Here is a 19,344-nt window from a genome sequence, read left to right on the forward strand (position 1 = left end):
CAACGAAGGAGAAAACCATTTTTCAGAATGCTACTACTTACTATTAAGTCTATTTTATGTGGAGTAGCTGGAGTTCATGGTTTCATTCGCCCAGCCAGCTCTCGCATTCAGTTCAGATAAGAAGGGGGGCAGTTGTCCACTCCACTGGCGAGCAACGTGCGACGCGTCAAGCTCTGCTTTGTGGCGCAAATCGGTGGCGCGTGAAACTGGACTGATGAGATGATGATGTCTTCATGCCTTCCAGTTCGATGCATACTCGCCCAGAAGTCCTTCGCGTGTGTCTTCACCATATAACGGTTAATGCAAATCCATCTTGATCGAGTGATGCAAGATTGTCAACTGAAAAAACACGAGGGGGCCCCAGTACTCTACTGACTAGTAGATCCTCACTCGTGGCCACAACTCGCCAATAGGCCAATACCACCTCCCCTGCCGGTCTGCCGCCCAAAGGCCATCTCCTCTTCGAAACCCTAGCAACCACCAAATAGCTGACCCTGATGAAGCGAGCAACCGCCAACACCAACCCTTCGTTGGCCGGACAAGATTAGAAGAATAAGGTGAGCAACCGCCCCTTCTCTTCCTTTTCCAAACCTGCTTCCTTGCAATTGGCCTCTGCTCCCACTACAAGCAAACCGCCAGCCTCCTTTGCCTACAATAATACTAGTCAACTGCACCACGACAGGGGGTCCCGGAGGGGCATACACTACACATTGTCTTGGAAAAAAAAACAATTCCGCCGCATGTGACCATGCATTGCAAAAGGATTTGGTCCTTCAAGATCGAGTTGTCAACGTCGAGAAGAACTGAAAATATCTCAGGATCAACCGCCATAATTGCGCCAACGAGCCAAACAGGTAACAAAGAGTGAGCATAAAAATATTGAACGTACATATACACACACGACACAGCCACCCAAACAAATGAAAACTGGTATCCAAGGTCAAATTCGATTCGCGGGGGCAGACAGATATATCTGGGTTCAAGTGTACAGGCAGAAAAACCATGTCAGCAGAAAAAGGCATGATGAGTCTAAACGCGCTGACCATATTTAACACCAACCATCTGGAATTCAAAACACAAACTATAGGGCACTTGTTAAACCCCTCACTCAGAGGATGCAAACATATGAAGCCTATATATATCGATTATTAAACTACTAACTTAATCCTTGACTAGTAACAGCCTCACAAGCTTGAATCTCCTGGTATTGACTTGTGTCGTCAGCGAACCCAAGTCCAAGACGAAGTCGAAGAAGGGTACTGATAGCTCACCAACAGGCACAGTATTGCATTTCAGGTGTAGAGGTTGCAGACACTAAACGGTAGTACCCACTAAGTCCCTCTTATCAGCATCAGGACCCTGAAACAAGCTAAGGCGTGACGTTACATCTTATTCTTTTATAACTGTCAGCAAGGAAGTGCATTATTACTCTTACTCCTAGTACAGCATCAAAAGCCAGGTTCAGGTGATCTTGCGACATGAACCGAGTATGTCATACCGATAATAGGTTACGTTTTCTGAGCAGTAAAATCTGTGCAAAGTGAGCAATGAGGTCCCTCTTGAACAATGGTACATGGAGCTCCAAGGTGGTGTACGAGCTCCAAGGTGGATGATTCACCATGTAGGTGCCTTCGACTTCTCCACAAGAATGATCCTACCATTCCACTCAGTCTCGTCACAAGCACGAATTGCTGCATCAGCATCCTCATCCTTCTCCAAGGATAAGAATCCAAAGCCCCTGGAATCTCCAGTTCTATAAGGAACAAAAACAGTATTGAGTAACTTCACTCTAACCAAGTGGCATATCAGAGTACAAATGCAAAATAATCGGTTCTGAAAACCAGTAAATCCATCAATGCACAAAAGTACCAAAGCACTCATCCGAGCAAATAGATTTGGCTGAACTCCAATGACTGAACTGCTTAAAGTTTTTAGTAGATTTGGCAGAATAAATTTTACAATTACACTCTTGCATACTGAGCTGTAAGTACAGTGAATCATCAAAGGAAATGCATAGTCATTCAAGGGTATTGCCAGCAGAACAAGACTGCTCAGTTGCAATTTGCTCTAATGTAAAAGTACAGTTTTCTTTTTGTATCATTTCACAAAAGCAGAAACCACTATTGTGTTTTAAGTTACACATGTAGCCAAGAAAAAAAAAACTCCCATCAAGATCAGTCAACATGCAAAACTACAAGGAGCTTAGAAATAACAGACTTGTATACCGATGTGGAACTTCTTATTCTAGCGGGTTGAAATATAGAAACCAAACTAGAAGAATCGTTTAAATGACTACACTATTTAATACTTTATTTGCGCCACAGCTTCATAAATCACCCAAAAGGATTCTATTCAAATTTGCAAAAGCTTCACAAATCACAGGGTAGCCTAGCTAATTCTCATGTTTGAGCTATCCATTACTCTTTCAGTAAGGTGCAATCTAGAAAAAAATCATAAACAAAATATGAGCTTGAGTTGCACAGAAAAAGGTGTCTCATCCAATGATAACACTACCCTATGAAACAATAATATTAGAAGTGCTGAAACCAGAAGATTTGCACGAAAGGTTGTTGAAAACAGTACCAAAGGAAAGCTGACAGGATATGGAAGTAAGTACCGTTTATCACGGACAACACGTGCACTTGTTACACGTCCAAATTTGCAAAATTTCTTCTCCAAATCTCGCTCGGTGATGGCATAGCTAAATCCTGCAATGAACAGATTCTTTCCAGGCTTACCCAGTCCAGTCTTCCTGTTGGCAGGTGGTGACCAATGTCTTCTTGGTGAACGATGCCGATGGCTTGATGAGGGTGATCTGCGCCTTGGTGAATGCCTTCTACAACATCGAAACAAACAGAAGAAAATAAACTAGAAGGCAGAAAACATAATAGGTGAACACAAAGTAAATACAATATAAGTACAAGCAAAACAAAAATTCTATCAAGGACGCATGGCCAGACAGCATCTAATTACAAACATGAACCTGGTGCAATCATTTAAAGTAGTTAATAATTTCAGTAGTCTGTAAGTTACTCATGGCAAGGAATCACCTTGGAGATCGTCTGTGGTGATCCCTTGAGTGGGGAGACCTTGACCGAGATCTATCATGTCCCCTTCTATGTCTATCATGTTTTCTTGAAGGTGACCTTGATCTTGACTTATCCCTCCTCCTTGGGGAGTCCCTTCTCCTCTTTGGTGAATCCCTCCTCCTTGGTGAGTCTCTCTTCCTCGGTGATTCCCTCCTCCTTGGTGAGTCTCTCTTCCTCGGTGATTCCCTCCTCCTAGGTGAGTGCCTCCTTCTAGGCGAGCCTCCCCTCTTTGGTGAGTCCCTCTTGTGTGAGGACCTTCGAGGGGATATAGATCTTCTTCGAGGGGATATAGATCTTCTAGGGGGCGTAGATCTTCTTCGGGGAGATGCAGATCTTCGCCGTGGTGACCGATCACCATGTCGCGACTCTCTCCGTCTTTTCTGTCCGTGCGGAGACAACTCCCTTGAAGAAACTCTTTTGCGGTTGGGATCATGCTTTTCAGAAGATCGGGACCGATGTCTTTCTGGTGGGCTTTCAGCATGAGCTAAATCAGCAACATCTTTGGCATGGCGCTTTGACTCCATCTTCTCAGAATGATGGGCATTTGGACTTCTGACTGGAGGAGATACCCTTCCATCTGAAGACGGTGTATCCCTTTCTAGTCTTGTGAACCTATCAGGGGACACCCTCCCATCAGGGGACGGTGTGTCCCTTTCCAGTCTAGCAAACCTGTCAGGAGGCGAATCAAAACGATTATCTGGAGTCGAACTGCCATTTCTAGTACCAGGATTTTCCTGCTCTATACGTACCCAAGAGGGAGGTTGTTCAGCTGAAGTGTTAAAGTTCTCTTTGTCCCTACCATCAATGGGGCTAGATTTCCTACCATTCATTTGATCATCCTCTGACCCACTCTTTTCATTGTGAGAAGTCTCATGTAACTTTTCCATGTCCTCATTTTCCAACTGAAGCACAGGAGAGTTTGGAATTTCGTCATCATCAGCACTGCTATTGTTAAGCTGGCAATCCTTAGTACTATTTTCAGTTAACAAAGAGTCACCATGATACACATCCGAATATGCAGCTTCTGGTTGAAAGTTTGATGTATCAGTGCCATTGGTTTCAGGAAGCTCTGGAGGCAGCACTGCACCAATCACTTCTGTGTTCTGATGTACATCACAGTCCACAGAAGTGGCCTGTTCTACAGAGTTGCTATTGTGAATATTTTGGTCAGATGCATTATTCTGTATATCAGACTCTACATTAAGAGGTTCTTGAAGCTGCTTCAGCGACGATTCTGGACTAGTTGAAGCAGATTTCATAACATTGCATGTGATTTGATCATTCATGAAGGGCAGAGAGTCTGTGGATAAATATGGAATTGCATCAGCTGGATCAACTAAAAGTCCATCATTCAGTGTTGGAGACTCATGCTGTGGAATTCCTCCTCCCTGATAATCCAAGTGGTCCAACAGGCTACTATCTTGGTCTTCAAATAATGGCCCAGGATCTCCACAAGTCCCCTCCAGATTTCTCTCAGGGGATATGTACTCCATCTGAATGTTAAGCAAAGAATATATTTGAATAGCATGAGAATATAATATAACTTGATCGATTATACATCTGAATAGCTCAATGCACCCTAAAATAGCATGAGAACAATAGATACAAACTAACATAACTGAAACAGCAAACTTATAACCTTGTAGGCGTCCTGTGCGCCGGATTAATTCATAGGAACTAATGTCAAATACCTACGAGCATCTTCATATTTCAAAATTTATTAAATATGATTCAAGTTATTTTGAAATGATGCTGATTTCCTCTTGCAGGCAATTTGTGGAGACATACCCAATCCCTTAGCTTAAAAGTACCCAGGTTTGCATTATGCTTGAAGAAAAAACAGACCTTAACAAAAACTACAGAGTATGTTAACCAAAAATAAAAATACATGGGATTACTTATGAAGTGAAAGGAAAGGCAAAGGCAATTATTTGTACTGGTGTTCTTTCTCTGCAGGGTACCGGGGGGGGGGGGGGGGGGGGACAAGGGGAGAGGGATGCTTCTGATATGATCAAGTGAATCTGAAGTCTTCTAAACCGTATTTTATCAAGCTTATATACTCCCACCATTTAGATCATAATAACGCTTCAGAACTTCATAAGTCATTTTACAGGGCAACCAGGCAGGCATGCTGACTGTTAGAACAGCAGGTTAAGACTACATTGCGCCACAAGTGCAGCACCAGAAATACTACAGTGAAGGTCAAATAAACTAAGCCAGGTGTGTCAACATGTGTTCGGCAAACCACAAACAGAGAAACAGTCGTGACTTGAACTTAGCACTATGTTTCATGAAAGATACTACAGGATAGTGATTCCAAATCTAAAGCCCTGTCAGTTCTACAATCAGAATTATACAAATGCAACAATGATATTTAAAAGGCGTCTCCAGTCAAAATTAGGCAGTAAATATCAGAGAACAAACCAACAAGCCTTTTACTACTTTTCACTGGTCGCAACAAAATTCTAAAAAAATCAAAGGGTTCAGGTACAAAATTTTTTAAAGAAAAACTCACTCAATTCCACAAGCCAAAGTACATTTCCACACTTCCACTTCTATATGTCGAAGTAATTGGCAATAAAACATTAGGAGATGTTCACAAAAGGCATTTAGGATAATCTGTTAAAAAACACCCTGCAATACAGCAATAGGTTGGTTTATGGTGAGTTCCAGCTTGTATTCGATAAGCTTAACGTTCATTATGTGAACAAAAACAGTAATACCGACCACATTAATACCGTTCCCACGCCTACACACGACAATGCCTACGGCCTAGCCCCCAGCATATTCCCAAAAACAGTAACCAGTGAAAAATTAACTGCACAGAGTACCAGAGATTCCAGTGAGTGGAATTGGATGACCTCAAGTGGCAAATCGGAAAATTCCGACCCGATTCCTCACCCAGATCCTCACTCCCGCTTCTCACACAGATCAACCAAGCGCAACAATGAGACCCAATCCCAACAATTCACCACGTCTGCGCCTACGCAACAGACGAGCCACGGCGTCTGATCCAGGGTTCCGTCCGACCCAGCGCCGCCCGGATCGAGCCCGCCGCCGCATCTAAGGCCCCACCCCCGGCACCGGATCCCGACCCCAATTCCGAGCGAGCGAGCGAGCGAGCCGGGTCGTGGGGAAGCGGAGCGCTCACCTCGCACGGCGCCGGCGCGAGCCACCTCCACCGACCGCGGGTCCTCCGCCTCCCGCGATCCCTCGCGCGCCGCGAGGTTTTCTTCGCCCCCCCTCTTCTCTTCGGTTAGGAGAGAGAAGGGAGGAGAGAGAGAGAGAGACGGGTTGAGATTTTTGGGGGCCCGTACGAAACGGAGGGCTCGTGGTGTGGGACGAGGCTCCGCTGCAGTTGGCCGCCGTGCAGTTGAGTCACTGCGTGTGGGGCCTGCACGCGTGGGGCCCACGTGGCAGTGACCCAACTGCAGCGGCGTGGTGTGGTGGGGCGGTTTTGGGAGGGATGCCGCTGCGCCGCGGTGCGCGTGACTGCGTGCGAGTGAGGTGAGGTGATATGGCCGCGCGGTGGGCCCGGTCAGCGCCCCGGCACAGCGGGGCCCGCCGACCAGCGGCTCGGGTACGCGGCCGGTGGCCGGTGGGTGGCCGGTGGGTGGCCAGCCACGCGGTGACCGTAACCGTCGATCGCGAGGGAGGAAAACGTGCGGCGCCGGGAACCTACCTGCACGTGATGTATTCCTGGGCCGGAGAGGAGAAGCGAGGCTTCGATGGGCCTTTCAAGTTACAAAGCACTACACAATATCGGGCCGGAGGCCTGCGAGGGCCCAGCCTCCATCTCGTCGGTCGTGTCCGGCTGGGGAAAGTCAAAGGCGGCGTCTTTTTTATTTTTATATTTTTCGAAAATATTTTTTATAGAAATATATTTTTAATTTTACAATTTACAGTTTTGTATCCCTACCGCCCTCTAGGGGGCGGCCGCCCGGCAGGAGGGTGGCAGGGATTTATTTGTAAATAAAAAAATTATTTGCGCGGACGCCTTTGGTGGGAGCCTGCCGCCCGGCAGGGGGGCGGCAGGCTCCCCACCACTGTATAAATGCTTCTCTCTCCTCCTCCCCCCTCATTTGCTTCCCACGACATCCAAAGAGCGGGAGGGAGAGAGGAGGGGTGAGGGAGGGAGTTGTAACGGCGAAACCCTGCCAGATTTTGGATCGTAATCGCAGGTAATAAATATTTCTCAACTTTCTCGATCTAAATTATTTGTATGTTTAATTCTATAATTAGCGTATGCAGCATTAATGGTATTTTAGTGATTTAAGTAATGTTTTTAATATAATTTAGGTAGAATTAAGATTAGTTTTAAGAAAAACCAATTAGGTTTACCAACCAATTTTGTGGTATTGATTAGTTGTTTAATACGAGAAAAAATTTTGAGAAATAGTCAGAAATTGTAGAAAATGCAAAAAAATGTTAGAAAAGTTTATGAAAATGTAAGATAAATTGTAGAAAATGCAGAAAAATTTAGAAAATATTAGAAAAATATATTTATTAAAATATATTGTAAAAAACTGTAGGAAATGCAAGAAAATGTTAGAAAAGTTTATGAAACTTTAAGATAAATTGTAGAAAAATGCAGAAAATTTGTAGAAAATGCAGGAAAATTATAGAAAATGCAGAAAACTTATATTTTTTGTGTTAGGTATGGCCGAAGATACGCCAGCTCTACTTGACGGAGTCATAGACTCGTCGCACCGGTCCTTCCTTGCAGTGGTTCAGCGCGTGAAACTCAACGTGCTGCGTCCACGTCCACCAGCGGAGTTTGTTCCTGTTGACCCACGATGGGTGCCCAGGTGATATGTCGTCGGATTATGTTTCTAAGAATATGTTTGTTTCGTATACGTTTCGTACATAATGTACTTACCTTTGATCGTTCTATTTTTCAGGTTGAGTGAGGCTGGTCTTCTTACTATATGTTGTCTTGCTGAGAGTGGTTCAGTAAAGCTGGACAGGTCCCTACTGACGGCTCTGGTTGATAGATGGAGGCCTGAGACAAACACCTTCCACCTCCCTTGTGGGGAGATGACACCGACCCATCAGGACATTGCGATGCTGCTGAGTCTTCCTATCAGTGGGGATGCCGTAGGGCCTCACGTCGTCCCGCCTACGTGGTTGGGCGATCTAGAAGAGCGTTTTGTAAATATTGACATCGCGATTGATGTAGAAGAGCACCCAAAAGCAACAGGGCCTGCCAAGGCATGGATCCTGCAGTTTCAGGTACATACTTTGTTTTGTTACGATTAATGTTAGAGTTATGCTTTTGACTAGTGCAGTTATGGTTTTATTTTATAATTGATCTCGTACTCATAAATGTTCATCTTATCTATGCAGCCCAACAATTTGGCACATGATGCTGATGATGATAGCGTCACTCGATCCCTTGAGGCATACCTGTTGTGGTTGTTTGGATACATAATGTTCAACAACTCACACGGGGCCTATGTGGATAGGGTGTTTGTGCCTTACGCACAGGAGATCGCAGAGGCAGCTGTGGAAGAAATGCCTCAATACAGTTGGGGTTCAGCGGTACTTGCAGTCACGTACCGTGGCCTCTGCAAGGCATCGGTGCAAAATAAGCACAATGCAATTCTTACAGGATGTCCGATTCTGCTACAGCTTTGGTCGTACGAGAGGATAGCAATTGGTCGCCCGCTTGTCGACCAATCACCATATGAGCTGGATATGTACGGTGACACCGAGGACGATAGGCCCACCATGGGGACTCTCTGGTACGCTCGTCAGGTACGGAAATGACTGCTACTCGTACTATTCTGTTGGCAATTCTGTTGCTTTGTTTTATCCTCTTTGTATTTCTTATTTGTACATATTATTATTAATTTTGTGCAGAAGAGATGGGCCCACATACAGTCTCGTCAGGCCTATCCTGATTTTGTGGCTGAGTTTGATCGGTTGACACCTGAAGACGTCGTGTGGGAGCCCTACTCCGAGTTGGCTATAAACACTCGTGCACCGATCGGGATATCTTCGGTTTGCTTTCAGGACCTGGCCTTTTGCATGACAACTACAGCATTGGTGTACGACGTTTACATTGAGGCTCACTGCCCGGACAGAGTCAGGAGACAGTTCGGTCAAAGGCAGTTGTATCCTGTGCCGTCAGCATTGGATCGGGTCGAACGCCATGACCACAGTTAACAATTCATATACTACTTCAGTGACTATGCATTGTATACTTAACTAATCATATTTGACTAAATTGTTTTCAAAATTTAGTTTGTCGAGGACTGGGCAACTCTTCTCCAACATGTGGGTGACAAGGGTGAAGCCTTGGGTCGATGGCTGGGACCAGGCAGAGGAGAACGTGGCGCTTGCGACCCCTGCACACACGGAGGCTTCGTACATGGCGTACCTGAGCTGGTAACAGCCTCAGACTCGTTGCCGCTTGATATATGCTGACATGCAACCACAGCCGCATGTTGCGACAGCACAGGATGGCTACGCACGACATAGGGATGAGGCATTAGCTGGGGCGGTGAGTCAAAGTTATCATCGCTTTTCAAATACTTTGGATTACAGTGTTAATGTCTTTCTTTTTTTGCTTGCAGTTTGAAATGTGTAGGTTGATGGACGTAGATGCCAGGGCGAATTTGATGAGGATTCGAGCGGGATCTATGATGGATAGGAATGAGCAAGAGTCGGCCTGGACCCGAGTTTCACAAAGAGCCCATTCCATGCTTGAAGCCTTTGGTAGCCGGACATCGTACGATGACTCGTACGGTTCGTCTCAAGCCTCGATCTCGTTTCCTTGTGGTCCCACACAGTAGCAGTCTTCTCAAGCACCTTATTGGTCTCAGCAGCATTATCCAGGTACGTGAGGATACTTACTAACTTCCTACATTGAGGCCAACAATTAATTCTCAGTCCATACAGGTGATGCACACCCACCTTATCAACCTCACGGAGGGACTCAATTTAGTACCATGGCACCAGCTGCAGGGATGTCATTTCAACCAACACAGGCACCACCACGACCTTTCGGGAAACATATAGTCGATATCTTAATTTCAATTAATTGTGGTATGAAGTCTAATTCCTTTTGTATTGACATATAGGATCACAACAGTTATATGATGCGGGACCTTCTTCGTATTACCCTACGGCAACAGCAGAAGGAACGCAAGGTAAATACTTAATCCGTAGCCCGAATTTATTATGTTATTCTTATTTATATGAATATTTTAAATAATTTGAACGGTTTACAGGATCGCACCACCAGCTTCCTGATATGGGTCATTCATCGTATCCACCACCAATAGGTACTTATGATGAATATGTATCCGAATATGTCGGTACCCTGTAACAGGGATACCCACTCTTACTGCAGCAAGGCAGGACCCGCGTAGTTGTCCATAGCTGCGCGGGAACGGCGGAGTAGCCAGGTCCCACCGGTCAGGCTCTCCCCTCACTAGGCCAACGGCCCCGGACCCGCTCCCTGCCTGGGGAGGGGTCCGGAGACGCCACGTATCCCTAAAGAAGGGAAGCTCCGTGCCGACCGCCGGGGCCCGGACCCCCATAGGGGTCCGGGACCTCCTGCGCCCGTCCGGACGCCCACACAATGTAGGGGTCCGGAGCCGCCACGTGTCCCGGAGACGTGGGATCGTGCGCAAGCCTTCCGCAGGAAGACTCGCCCACCTACCGCATTTAATGCGATGGACAAGGCGTGCTCTGCCGCCGCGGTACACAAGACAGCCTTTTGCCAGGCCCCGCTGCGCGCCGCGTACTACCAAGAAGCACAGTGGAGCCGCCTGAGCCGCGCCCGCGCAGAGCCCGACTGCTGCATTAAATGGATACGACAGCACGGCACTTTTCCATCATGCCGCCTACGCCGCAAGCTACGCCACCCGCTTAAGCTATGTGACGGGCGGTGCCACTAGCTACGACGGGCCTGACCTGACGAGACGCTAGGACATGATGGACGAAGGGCTCCGGGAGCAGGCGAGGGAATCCAAGAGAGAGATCTCCATTGCCTGCAACGCCATAATGTATGAACACCCCGTTATTTTATATCGCATCGTTGGACCCACCTGTCGGGGATCCAACAGCCGTGTACGCGCCCCCTTGAGATATAAAAGGGAGGTGCCCGCTGTGCACAGGACAATCTCCACAATCCAGACAGGCTGAAACTCTCGCACCTTCTCACTCTCGTGGGAAGGCAATACAACACACAGTGGACGTAGGGTATTACGCTCCGGCGGCCCGAACCACTCTAAATCTTGCTGTGTTCATCGAGTTCTTGAGGAAGATTGATCTAAGACTAGCTAACCCCTGAGTACACACCCTCTGGGCTAGGGCGGGTGCCTTCCGCCACCCGGCTGTGGTTTGCCGACCACGACATTTGGCGCGCCAGGTAGGGGAAGGCTGGTCGCATTCCATCATCTTCTTCGTCCCCATGGTTCGCGTAGACGACGTGGAGATGACGGAGGGGGTGGCGTCCTCCACGCCACATGCCTCTCGCGTTCCTGCTCCAGGGGCAACTGTGCCTGTGGAGCAGGCACCGTTGGCGGTGGCGCGCGCCGCCCGCCGGCAAGAGTCAGGGCGCCCGTCAAGGGTCCCTTCACAGGCTGCGAGCGGCGGAGCGCTGGCAGCGGCTAGGGAATTGCTTCGCAACCCCCCGGCTGAGGCAGCCTCGCCAGACGCCCTGAGGCAGTGGCGGGATGACGTCGATCGTCTCCTCCATCTGGCTCAGGCCTCCCCCAGTTCTGCAAAGACTGGGCAACGACCTCCGCCTGGCAACGCGGTGGTACCTTACCACCAGCGTCAGGGCGGTGCATCGGCATCTGTGCCCTCCCCTACCATGAGGGGTGCACGAACAGAAGACTTGCGGGCGGAGCTCAACCGCCGGCGCGCGGGGGAGGATGCCCGCATCGCTGTCGAGAGGGCGCAAGAGCGCCGTCTCAACTTTGAGGGACGCAACCTCAATGCTGATCTGGACGCGGCGGCACCCAGGCCTCTGGTGAACGCCCGGATTCAGTCGGGCGCACCGGTGGCCGGGGTGGGCTGTGCTGCGCTTGCGGAGCACCTCCGCGCCGTGGCGTGGCCACCCAAGTTCCGCCCCCACCTGCCGGAAAAGTACGACGGTACTACTAACCCGTCGGAATTCCTGCAGGTGTACGTTACCGCCATCACAGCAGCTGGCGGCAACGGCGCCGTCATGGCAAGCTACTTTCATGTAGCCTTGTCTGGGCCAGCCCAAACCTGGCTCATGAATCTCACACCCGGGACGATCCAGTCCTGGGAAGAGCTCTGTGCGAGGTTCACAGCGAACTTCGCCAGCGCCTACCAGCAGCATGGTGTGGAGGCACACCTTCACGCCGTGCGGCAAAAACCCGGGGAAACGCTTCGGGCTTTCATCTCGCGCTTCACCAAGGTACGAGGTACCATTCCTCGTATCTCAGATGCATCTATTATTACTGCTTTCCGCCAGGGGGTGCGTGATGAGAAGATGCTCGAGAAGCTGGCGACGCATGAGGTGGAAAGCGTCACTACGCTTTTCTCCCTGGCAGACAAGTGTGCCAGGGCCACTGAGGGCCGTGCATGGCACTCAGCCCCCCAAGATGGAGACACCAAAGCTGGTGGCTCCAGTGCTACCGCTCAGGGCGGTGGCAAGAAGAAGAAGAAGAACCGGGGTCGCGGGGAGCCGCATTCCGGCGGACCAGTCGTTGCAGCAGCAGCGCCAGCAGCGGCGCCGGCTGCGGCTGCAGCGGCTGGGGGCCAGAATACACACGGCAAACGCCCTCGCCCGCAAGGTGGAAGCGGAGGTTCATGCCCAGTGCATCCCACCGCTCGCCACAGCGCTGCTGACTGCCGCGAGATCCAAAAGCTCGCGAAACGGGTCAGTGGGCGGCGTGAGCAGTCCTCTAAGGATGGCTCACCCCCTCCTCGCCAGCGGGCCGGCAAGGAGAAGGCCCCTGACAGTGGGGCCGCGGCCGGGGAGAAGGGGCTGGGGTACCAATCCCCCGCCCGAGAGAAAGCATGGAGCCAAATGGGTTGACGAGCTTCCGAGTGTACTATGGGGCAACCGGACCACACCCAGCCGAGCTACCGGGGAGACTCCGTTCTTCCTGGTCTACGGGGCCGAAGCATGCCTTCCCCCAGAGATTCACCTAGGCTCCCCACGGGTCCAGGCCTTTGACGAATCCATGCAGGAGCAGCTGCGGTGCGATGACGTGGACTTCGTTGACGAGCGAAGGTGGCGAGCAGCAATCCGAAATGCACGTTACAACCAAGCGCTCCGGCGCTATCATCAACGGTTCGTGCACAGTAGGGAGCTCCGGGCTGGCGACCTCGTCCTCAGGCGGATCCTGAACCGAGCGGGGCTCCACAAACTCTCCCCCAGCTGGGAGGGGCCTTTCAAGGTTACGGAGGTATGCCGGCCCGGATGCGTTCGCCTCGCCACAGAAGACGGAGTGCCGCTACCCAACCCGTGGAACATAGAGCATCTGCGTAAGTTTTACACCTAGGCAGAGCAGGGAAATAACTTTTCCTTTGTAATAAGATAGAGTCAGCGTGCGGCCCAGAGCGGTCGAGGGCCACCCTCGTAAACCCGACCTCTGGCATCCATCGCACCGTCGGCTAACGCGCGGCTCAGAGCGGTAGAGGTCCGACCTCATAAACCCGGCCTCTGACATCCATCGTGCAAGCCATGTACATCGAGATTGCAAAGGAAAGAATTTCTCCTAGTTCTATCTTTGTGTCAAAGCTAAATTACGTATTTCGATTCTCGGAATTTTCGCCTTTTTCTAACCCCCGCGGGACCTCCACTCTTGTTGCTGCAACTAAGATCCGCATTGAGCTGCTGGACTACCGTACAGGTCCGGACCCTCTTGCTGCTGGAGAGGGGTCCGGACCCCTAGAGACCTACTCTGGGGAGCGGGTACTTGTTTCCTGGGGCGGTTTGGAGCCCAGTGTAGCCGCTTAGCTGGTTCCGTACCCAAAAGCCTGCACTCTCCACCACCCTGTAACGAGTGCTCTAGTACCTGGAGCCGGGTAATTAGGGGCCCGGACCTCGCCCCAACTCAAGAGCTGGCTTCCTAAGTCCAACACGGCATGTCCAGCACTATATCTCAAAGGATCGAGCACAGCAAAGTGACCTCACCCACTGCTGCGAAGGGTCTGGGATAGTGAAGCCAGGTCCGGAAAGATCGTGCTGTTTCCTGGAATGGTCCGGAGCCCTGCGTAGCGCTTTAGCCTGGTTCCGACCCTAAGCCTACGCACTCCACCACTCTGTAACAAGCACTGACCGACCTGGACCTGCGCATCTTGAGCCCCGGACCCTGCGCCAGCCTGGCACTGGTCAGGGATGAGTCCCGCGGGCCTGCTACTAAGCTGTGAATTTGAAGTGGTACACAGGATAAGCCGCCTCTAGGGTGGTAGCAAGCCTCAAACCATTGAGCCTACCTACCAGGGGGTCCTGGCATCTGCTTCAAAGCCTTCATGCAGACCAAGGTCCGGTTTCAATGGTAGACAGACTCAAAACAACTGAGTCTATCTCCCAGGGGGCCCGAGCATCCACCTTGTCCCAGACACCATGAATGGATTCTGCATGCGCCAAATAGCTAAGTTGCAGTTTCTTTGCTACCATATAAGCAAATTTGACTCTTCTCTCTGTAGTTCTGTATGCTACGCAGGGAACAAGACGCTTGCTCGTCTTACAAACTATGTGACACCTATGCCCAAGGAGGTCCGGAGTATCTTCTACGGCTCACGTGGCAGACAGGTCCAAACAACTGAACCTATCCGCCAGGGGGCCAGGGCGCCGGGGTGCCGCATACCGCAAATCAACAATCGACAAACAGCTAAGTTGAAGTTTCTTCTATTTCAAAAACTTTCAACTAATACAATGTTTGTTACATAGTGCAAAGGGAAAAAAGATACAATCCCCAGCCTAAGGGTCCGCAGGCTCTCGCTTGAAGTAGGCGGCGACGAAGTCAACGACCTCCCGCACGCTGTCCCGAGCGGCGGCCTCCGTCTCTGCTACAGGGCCATCGACCACGGGCGCCAGCGAGATGGCCGGGTCGTGGCTCCGGAGACAGGTCAGGATGTGCTCCGCCACCATCCGGATCAGCTCGCGGCCCTCGGTTTCAAGCTGTCCAGTAAGGACCGGCCCCAGGCGCTGGAGCCTATCCGAAGCAGAGCTCAATACTGGGAGGGCGTCAGCTATCGAAGCTGGCGGCTCCGCCACCTGGATCGGGCTCATTCCAAATGGCACCAGTGCGAGGCTCGCTTCGGCCGCCCAGTCAGCGATCCGCTGAGCTCCAGCGCGCTGGTCTTCCTGGTGCTTCTGGACCGCCTCCGGACAGCCTCCTGCACCCGGGTGTCCAGGGTCGCTTTGGCCACCTCCACCTCACGGGACCTCTCCTCGAGCTCGCGGGACCTCTCCTCGAGCTTGGCCTCCCTCTGCTCCACCGATGCCTTCTGCTTCTTGAGCGAGTCTCGCTGGCGCCCGAGCTCCTTCTCTATGCCGGTGGCGTGGGCCTCCCGCTTAGCGAGGGACTTCCGGCCCTCCTCCAGATCCGCCTCGTCGGCAGCCAGCTGGCTGGCTCTCTCCTGCAGTTGCTCGCGCCATCCCTGTAGAGTCGAAGAGAAGACGTCGAGCTCCTGCCTCCGGAACTCGAGGTCCTCCCTGCGAGTCTCCAGCTCGGACTGTTGAACTGCGAGTTGAGCCTCGAGGTCGGACCGCTGAGCAGCGAAGCCAACAACCTCCAGGGTGAAGTCCTGTTCCCGCTGCGCCAAGGATTTCTCCCGGGTCGACACTGCGAGCTCTCGGTCAAACACCTTCTTAAGGCTGGCTCGGTAGGCCTCTTGGTCCGACTTGAGCTTCGACCGAGCTTCCGCAGCGCGGGAGGCTTCTGCTTTCGTGTGCGCTTCCAGGCGGGTGTGCCAGTCGGAGAGGCGCTGGCGCTCGCTCTCCAGTGCAGACCACTCCCGCCGGAAGGCCGCCTCGGCGGAGGAGGTTGCCTCCTCGATCGACCGCCGAACTCGCAACAGCACCTGAGGAAGCGGAGTCGCATCCTCCTCCGGGGATTGGAGCTGCAGGAGCCGTCTGCCAAACACCACCTCCAACTCCTCCTCTGCAACAGGACCGGAGCTGGAGGTAGGGGCTTCCGCTGCGGCACTTGTCTCCGGCGCCCCCGCTGCTGGGGCGGGAAGCCCTGGTAGCAAAGCAGAAAAGCCATCAACAAAAAACAAACAGAACACTGGCGCAGGCAAGGAGAGCAGGATGACACTAACCCAGCAGTACCGGGTACCCAGCGTCCCCGGAGCCCGGGCCTCTTCTCTTGTGGCTGCTGCTGTTGCTGTTGCTATTGCTGTTGTTGCCCGTGCAGCTGCGATGCAGGCGCAACCCGGGCCTGCACCCGTTGCTGCTGTTCCTGCGGCTGCGGCATGGGCGCAACCCGGGGTCGCACCTGTTGTTGCTGCTGCCGTCCGCGTGCCTGCTGCCGCTGCTCTTGCGGCTGCTCCTCCTGCTGCTGCTCTTGCTGCCGGCGCGATGAATTCCTCGGCGGCGATGGTGGTGGTCCAGTTGCGCCAGAGGGCCCGTGGGGGCCGGCAGCCCGGGAGCTACCTTGGCCTGCGCCCTCAGAAGACCTCTGGCGCTTCGCGGCGGGCTCCGAGACCAGGGTCCCGTCGCCCCGGAGTAGCCTCCGCCGGCCTGCGTCCCCCGACGACGCACCGGAGCTGCTCTGAGCCCGGCTAGAGCCGGCCGCGGCCACGCTGCTAGCCGCGGCCTGTTTCCCCTTCGTAGTGACGCCGGACCCCGCAGCGCCCAGCGTAGCCTGATCCCCGGACGTGCCAGGGATCCGGAGCCCGCGGTTCGCGTCGCCTCCGGTCTGGCGTGGGGCCAGTCCCCCGTCGTCCAGAGTCGGCAGGGTTGCCAGCACTGCCACCCTCGCGGAGTCCTCGCAGAGGGGGACTATGCCCTGCGGGAGGATCAGGTTCTCCGGGATGAAGGTGTCTCCCGTCACGTTCCGCACCAGGACCTCCAAGGCCTCCTGGGTCAGGTCGCTTCCCTCCCCGCGGTGGGTCCTGCTGCAATCGTTGAGGCCGGTGAAGCTCCACACCGGTCGTGGCCGCTGCTTCAGGGGGGCGATCCGCCGCTTCACGAAGTCGCCGAGCACGTGCCATGAGGTGAGGCCGCTCTCCGCCAGCGACCTGATCTTGTCCAGCACGGAGTCGAACTCCGGCTGCAGTGACGGCTTGGCCCTCCAAGATGCTTTGTCGGTAGCGGGCCCCGCGATCGGCAGGGCAAGGTGCTCGTTGGCTTCGGTGGTGGCGATCACCCAATCCCTGCGCCACTCCTCCCACCTTCCGCCAGCAAGGCCCGGAATGTAAGGAGTCGGCAGGTCGCTCCTTATCTGGAAGTAGTACCCTCCCACTTCGTCCCTGCTCCTTCCGGACCTCACCAGAATGAAGAAGTAGCGGAAGAGGATGACGCAGGGCCGAACTCCTACGAACATCTCGCATAGGTGCACGAAGATGGACGTCAGGAGGAGGGAGTGCGGTGTCAGATGCTGAAGTTGGAGGCCGAAGTCTTCCAGCAGCAGCAGCAAGAATGAAGAAATCGGCAGTCCCACGCCGGCGGAGATGTGCGAGGTGAATAGCACGAACTCCCCGGCGCGGAGGTTGCCAAGGGGAACCGAGCCTGCTCGCACGCCCCAGCCGGTCTCCTGAGCGCTCCACCCAAGCAGGCGGCGCACTGTGTTCAGTTCTCCCTCGGTCTGGAAGCGACGGGGATGAACAAGGGACGCCATCTCTTGGTGGGTGAGGAAGGAGCTTGTGTAGGGGGGAGAGAAGAGCGAGGAAGGCTCGGAGGCAAAGGGGCGCAAAGGCTGGAGGAAGAAGACGAATGCGGGAAAGCAACCGTGGAATGCGGTATGCCCCGCTATAAAGCCTGACTCAACCAGCACGCCCCGGAACCGTCGCCGGAACTCAAGCGACGCCCGCACCTGGAGTTAGCCGCCCAGTCCATGACGTGGGGGCCCAGGCCCACCTGTCAGGGAGGGTGGGTAATCAACGAGGGTGCGAAAAGGCGGGATCCGAACCGTCGCCTGCGCGCGTGAAGCAAGGCGGAAGCCGAGCTGACGTGCGCGCATTAATCGTAGGCGTGGCCGAGCTTTTCGGGAGCTGCGCCGGTGGTAAATGATCCGTTTACTCCGGCCGCAACAATGCCGAGCGTCGCGCGTGTGACTAGGTGAACCACTTATCGTGGGGCCCTTAGTCAGTAATCCGTTGCGACGTGATGAGGCAGCATCCAACCCGACGGGTGGTCAAGGCCGGTCGAGACCCCTGCAGAAAGGAACTTCAAGCCATACAGAGCCAAATCGCAGAAGTGGCCCCACCTATGGGTTCGTACCTTCCCCAAGGTGGGCCCGGGGGCCACTGTCGGTACCCTGTAACAGGGATACCCACTCTTACTGCAGCAAGGCAGGACCCGCGTAGTTGTCCATAGCTGCGCGGGAACGGCGGAGTAGCCAGGCCCCACCGGTCAGGCTCTCCCCTCACTAGGCCAACGGCCCCGGACCCGCTCCCTGCCTGGGGAGGGGTCCGGAGACGCCATGTATCCCTAAAGAAGGGAAGCTCCGTGCCGACCGCCGGGGCCCGGACCCCCATAGGGGTCCGGGACCTCCTGCGCCCGTCCGGACGCCCACACAATGTAGGGGTCCGGAGCCGCCACGTGTCCCGGAGACGTGGGATCGTGTGCAAGCCTTCCGCAGGAAGACTCGCTCACCTACCGCATTTAATGCGATGGACAAGGCGTGCTCTGCCGCCGCGGTACACAAGACAGCCTTTTGCCAGGCCCCGCTGCGCGCCGCGTACTACCAAGAAGCACAGTGGAGCCGCCTGAGCCGCGCCCGCGCAGAGCCCGACTGCTGCATTAAATGGATACGACAGCACGGCACTTTTCCATCATGCCGCCTACGCCGCAAGCTACGCCACCCGCTTAAGCTATGTGACGGGCGGTGCCACTAGCTACGACGGGCCTGACCTGACGAGACGCTAGGACATGATGGACGAAGGGCTCCGGGAGCAGGCGAGGGAATCCAAGAGAGAGATCTCCATTGCCTGCAACGCCATAATGTATGAACACCCCGTTATTTTATATCGCATCGTTGGACCCACCTGTCGGGGATCCAACAGCCGTGTACGCGCCCCCTTGAGATATAAAAGGGAGGTGCCCGCTGTGCACAGGACAATCTCCACAATCCAGACAGGCTGAAACTCT

The 19,344-nt window shown here is 53.1% G+C and overlaps 1 protein-coding gene and 2 long non-coding RNA genes across 6 annotated transcripts; 2 read left to right on the top strand and 1 right to left on the bottom strand.

Annotated features, from left to right (window-relative positions):
- Positions 1–120: 120 nt before the first annotated feature.
- Positions 121–5,035, top strand: LOC120689546. The gene is made up of 3 exons (XR_005681315.1): positions 121–557; positions 683–854; positions 4,859–5,035. It is a non-coding gene; the product is annotated as an uncharacterized LOC120689546 (long non-coding RNA).
- LOC120689524 (serine/arginine repetitive matrix protein 1-like) lies at positions 916–6,423 on the bottom strand. 4 transcript variants are annotated; one of them, XR_005681310.1, is made up of 5 exons: positions 6,241–6,420; positions 3,051–4,582; positions 2,618–2,836; positions 1,436–1,753; positions 916–1,359 (listed from the first exon to the last, which is right to left on the bottom strand). XR_005681310.1 is itself a non-coding variant. In XM_039971833.1 (4 exons), exons 2-4 carry the CDS (start codon positions 4,580–4,582, stop codon positions 1,615–1,617), a joined length of 1,887 nt encoding a protein of 628 aa, XP_039827767.1. In that variant the 5' UTR covers positions 6,241–6,423; the 3' UTR covers positions 920–1,614. The 4 variants fall into 4 exon arrangements, 3 of the variants coding, with proteins under 3 accessions (XP_039827767.1, XP_039827748.1, XP_039827755.1); XM_039971833.1 differs by having other exon boundaries at positions 920–1,753; positions 2,618–2,833; positions 6,241–6,423; XM_039971814.1 differs by having other exon boundaries at positions 920–1,753; positions 6,241–6,422.
- A 2,190-nt stretch (positions 6,424–8,613) lies between these two features.
- LOC120696180 lies at positions 8,614–9,725 on the top strand. The gene is made up of 3 exons (XR_005684035.1): positions 8,614–8,846; positions 8,952–9,594; positions 9,668–9,725. It is a non-coding gene; the product is annotated as an uncharacterized LOC120696180 (long non-coding RNA).
- The last annotated feature ends 9,619 nt before the right edge of the window (positions 9,726–19,344 follow it).

The sequence above is a fragment of the Panicum virgatum genome, chromosome 2K (genome assembly GCF_016808335.1).
Source record: "Panicum virgatum strain AP13 chromosome 2K, P.virgatum_v5, whole genome shotgun sequence".
Taxonomy (NCBI): Eukaryota; Viridiplantae; Streptophyta; class Magnoliopsida; order Poales; family Poaceae; genus Panicum; species Panicum virgatum.

Bases quoted from the DNA above. Each gene is read 5' to 3' on its own strand.
- LOC120689524 (XM_039971814.1), bottom strand. From the start codon at position 4,582: ATGGAGTACATATCCCCTGAGAGAAATCTGGAGGGGACTTGTGGAGAT. The intron at 2,837-3,050 runs GTGATTCCTTGC...TCGATGTTGTAG, and splicing joins CACCACAGACGATCTCCAAG to AAGGCATTCACCAAGGCGCA. The intron at 1,754-2,617 runs GTACTTACTTCC...TGTTCCTTATAG, and splicing joins CGTGTTGTCCGTGATAAACG to AACTGGAGATTCCAGGGGCT.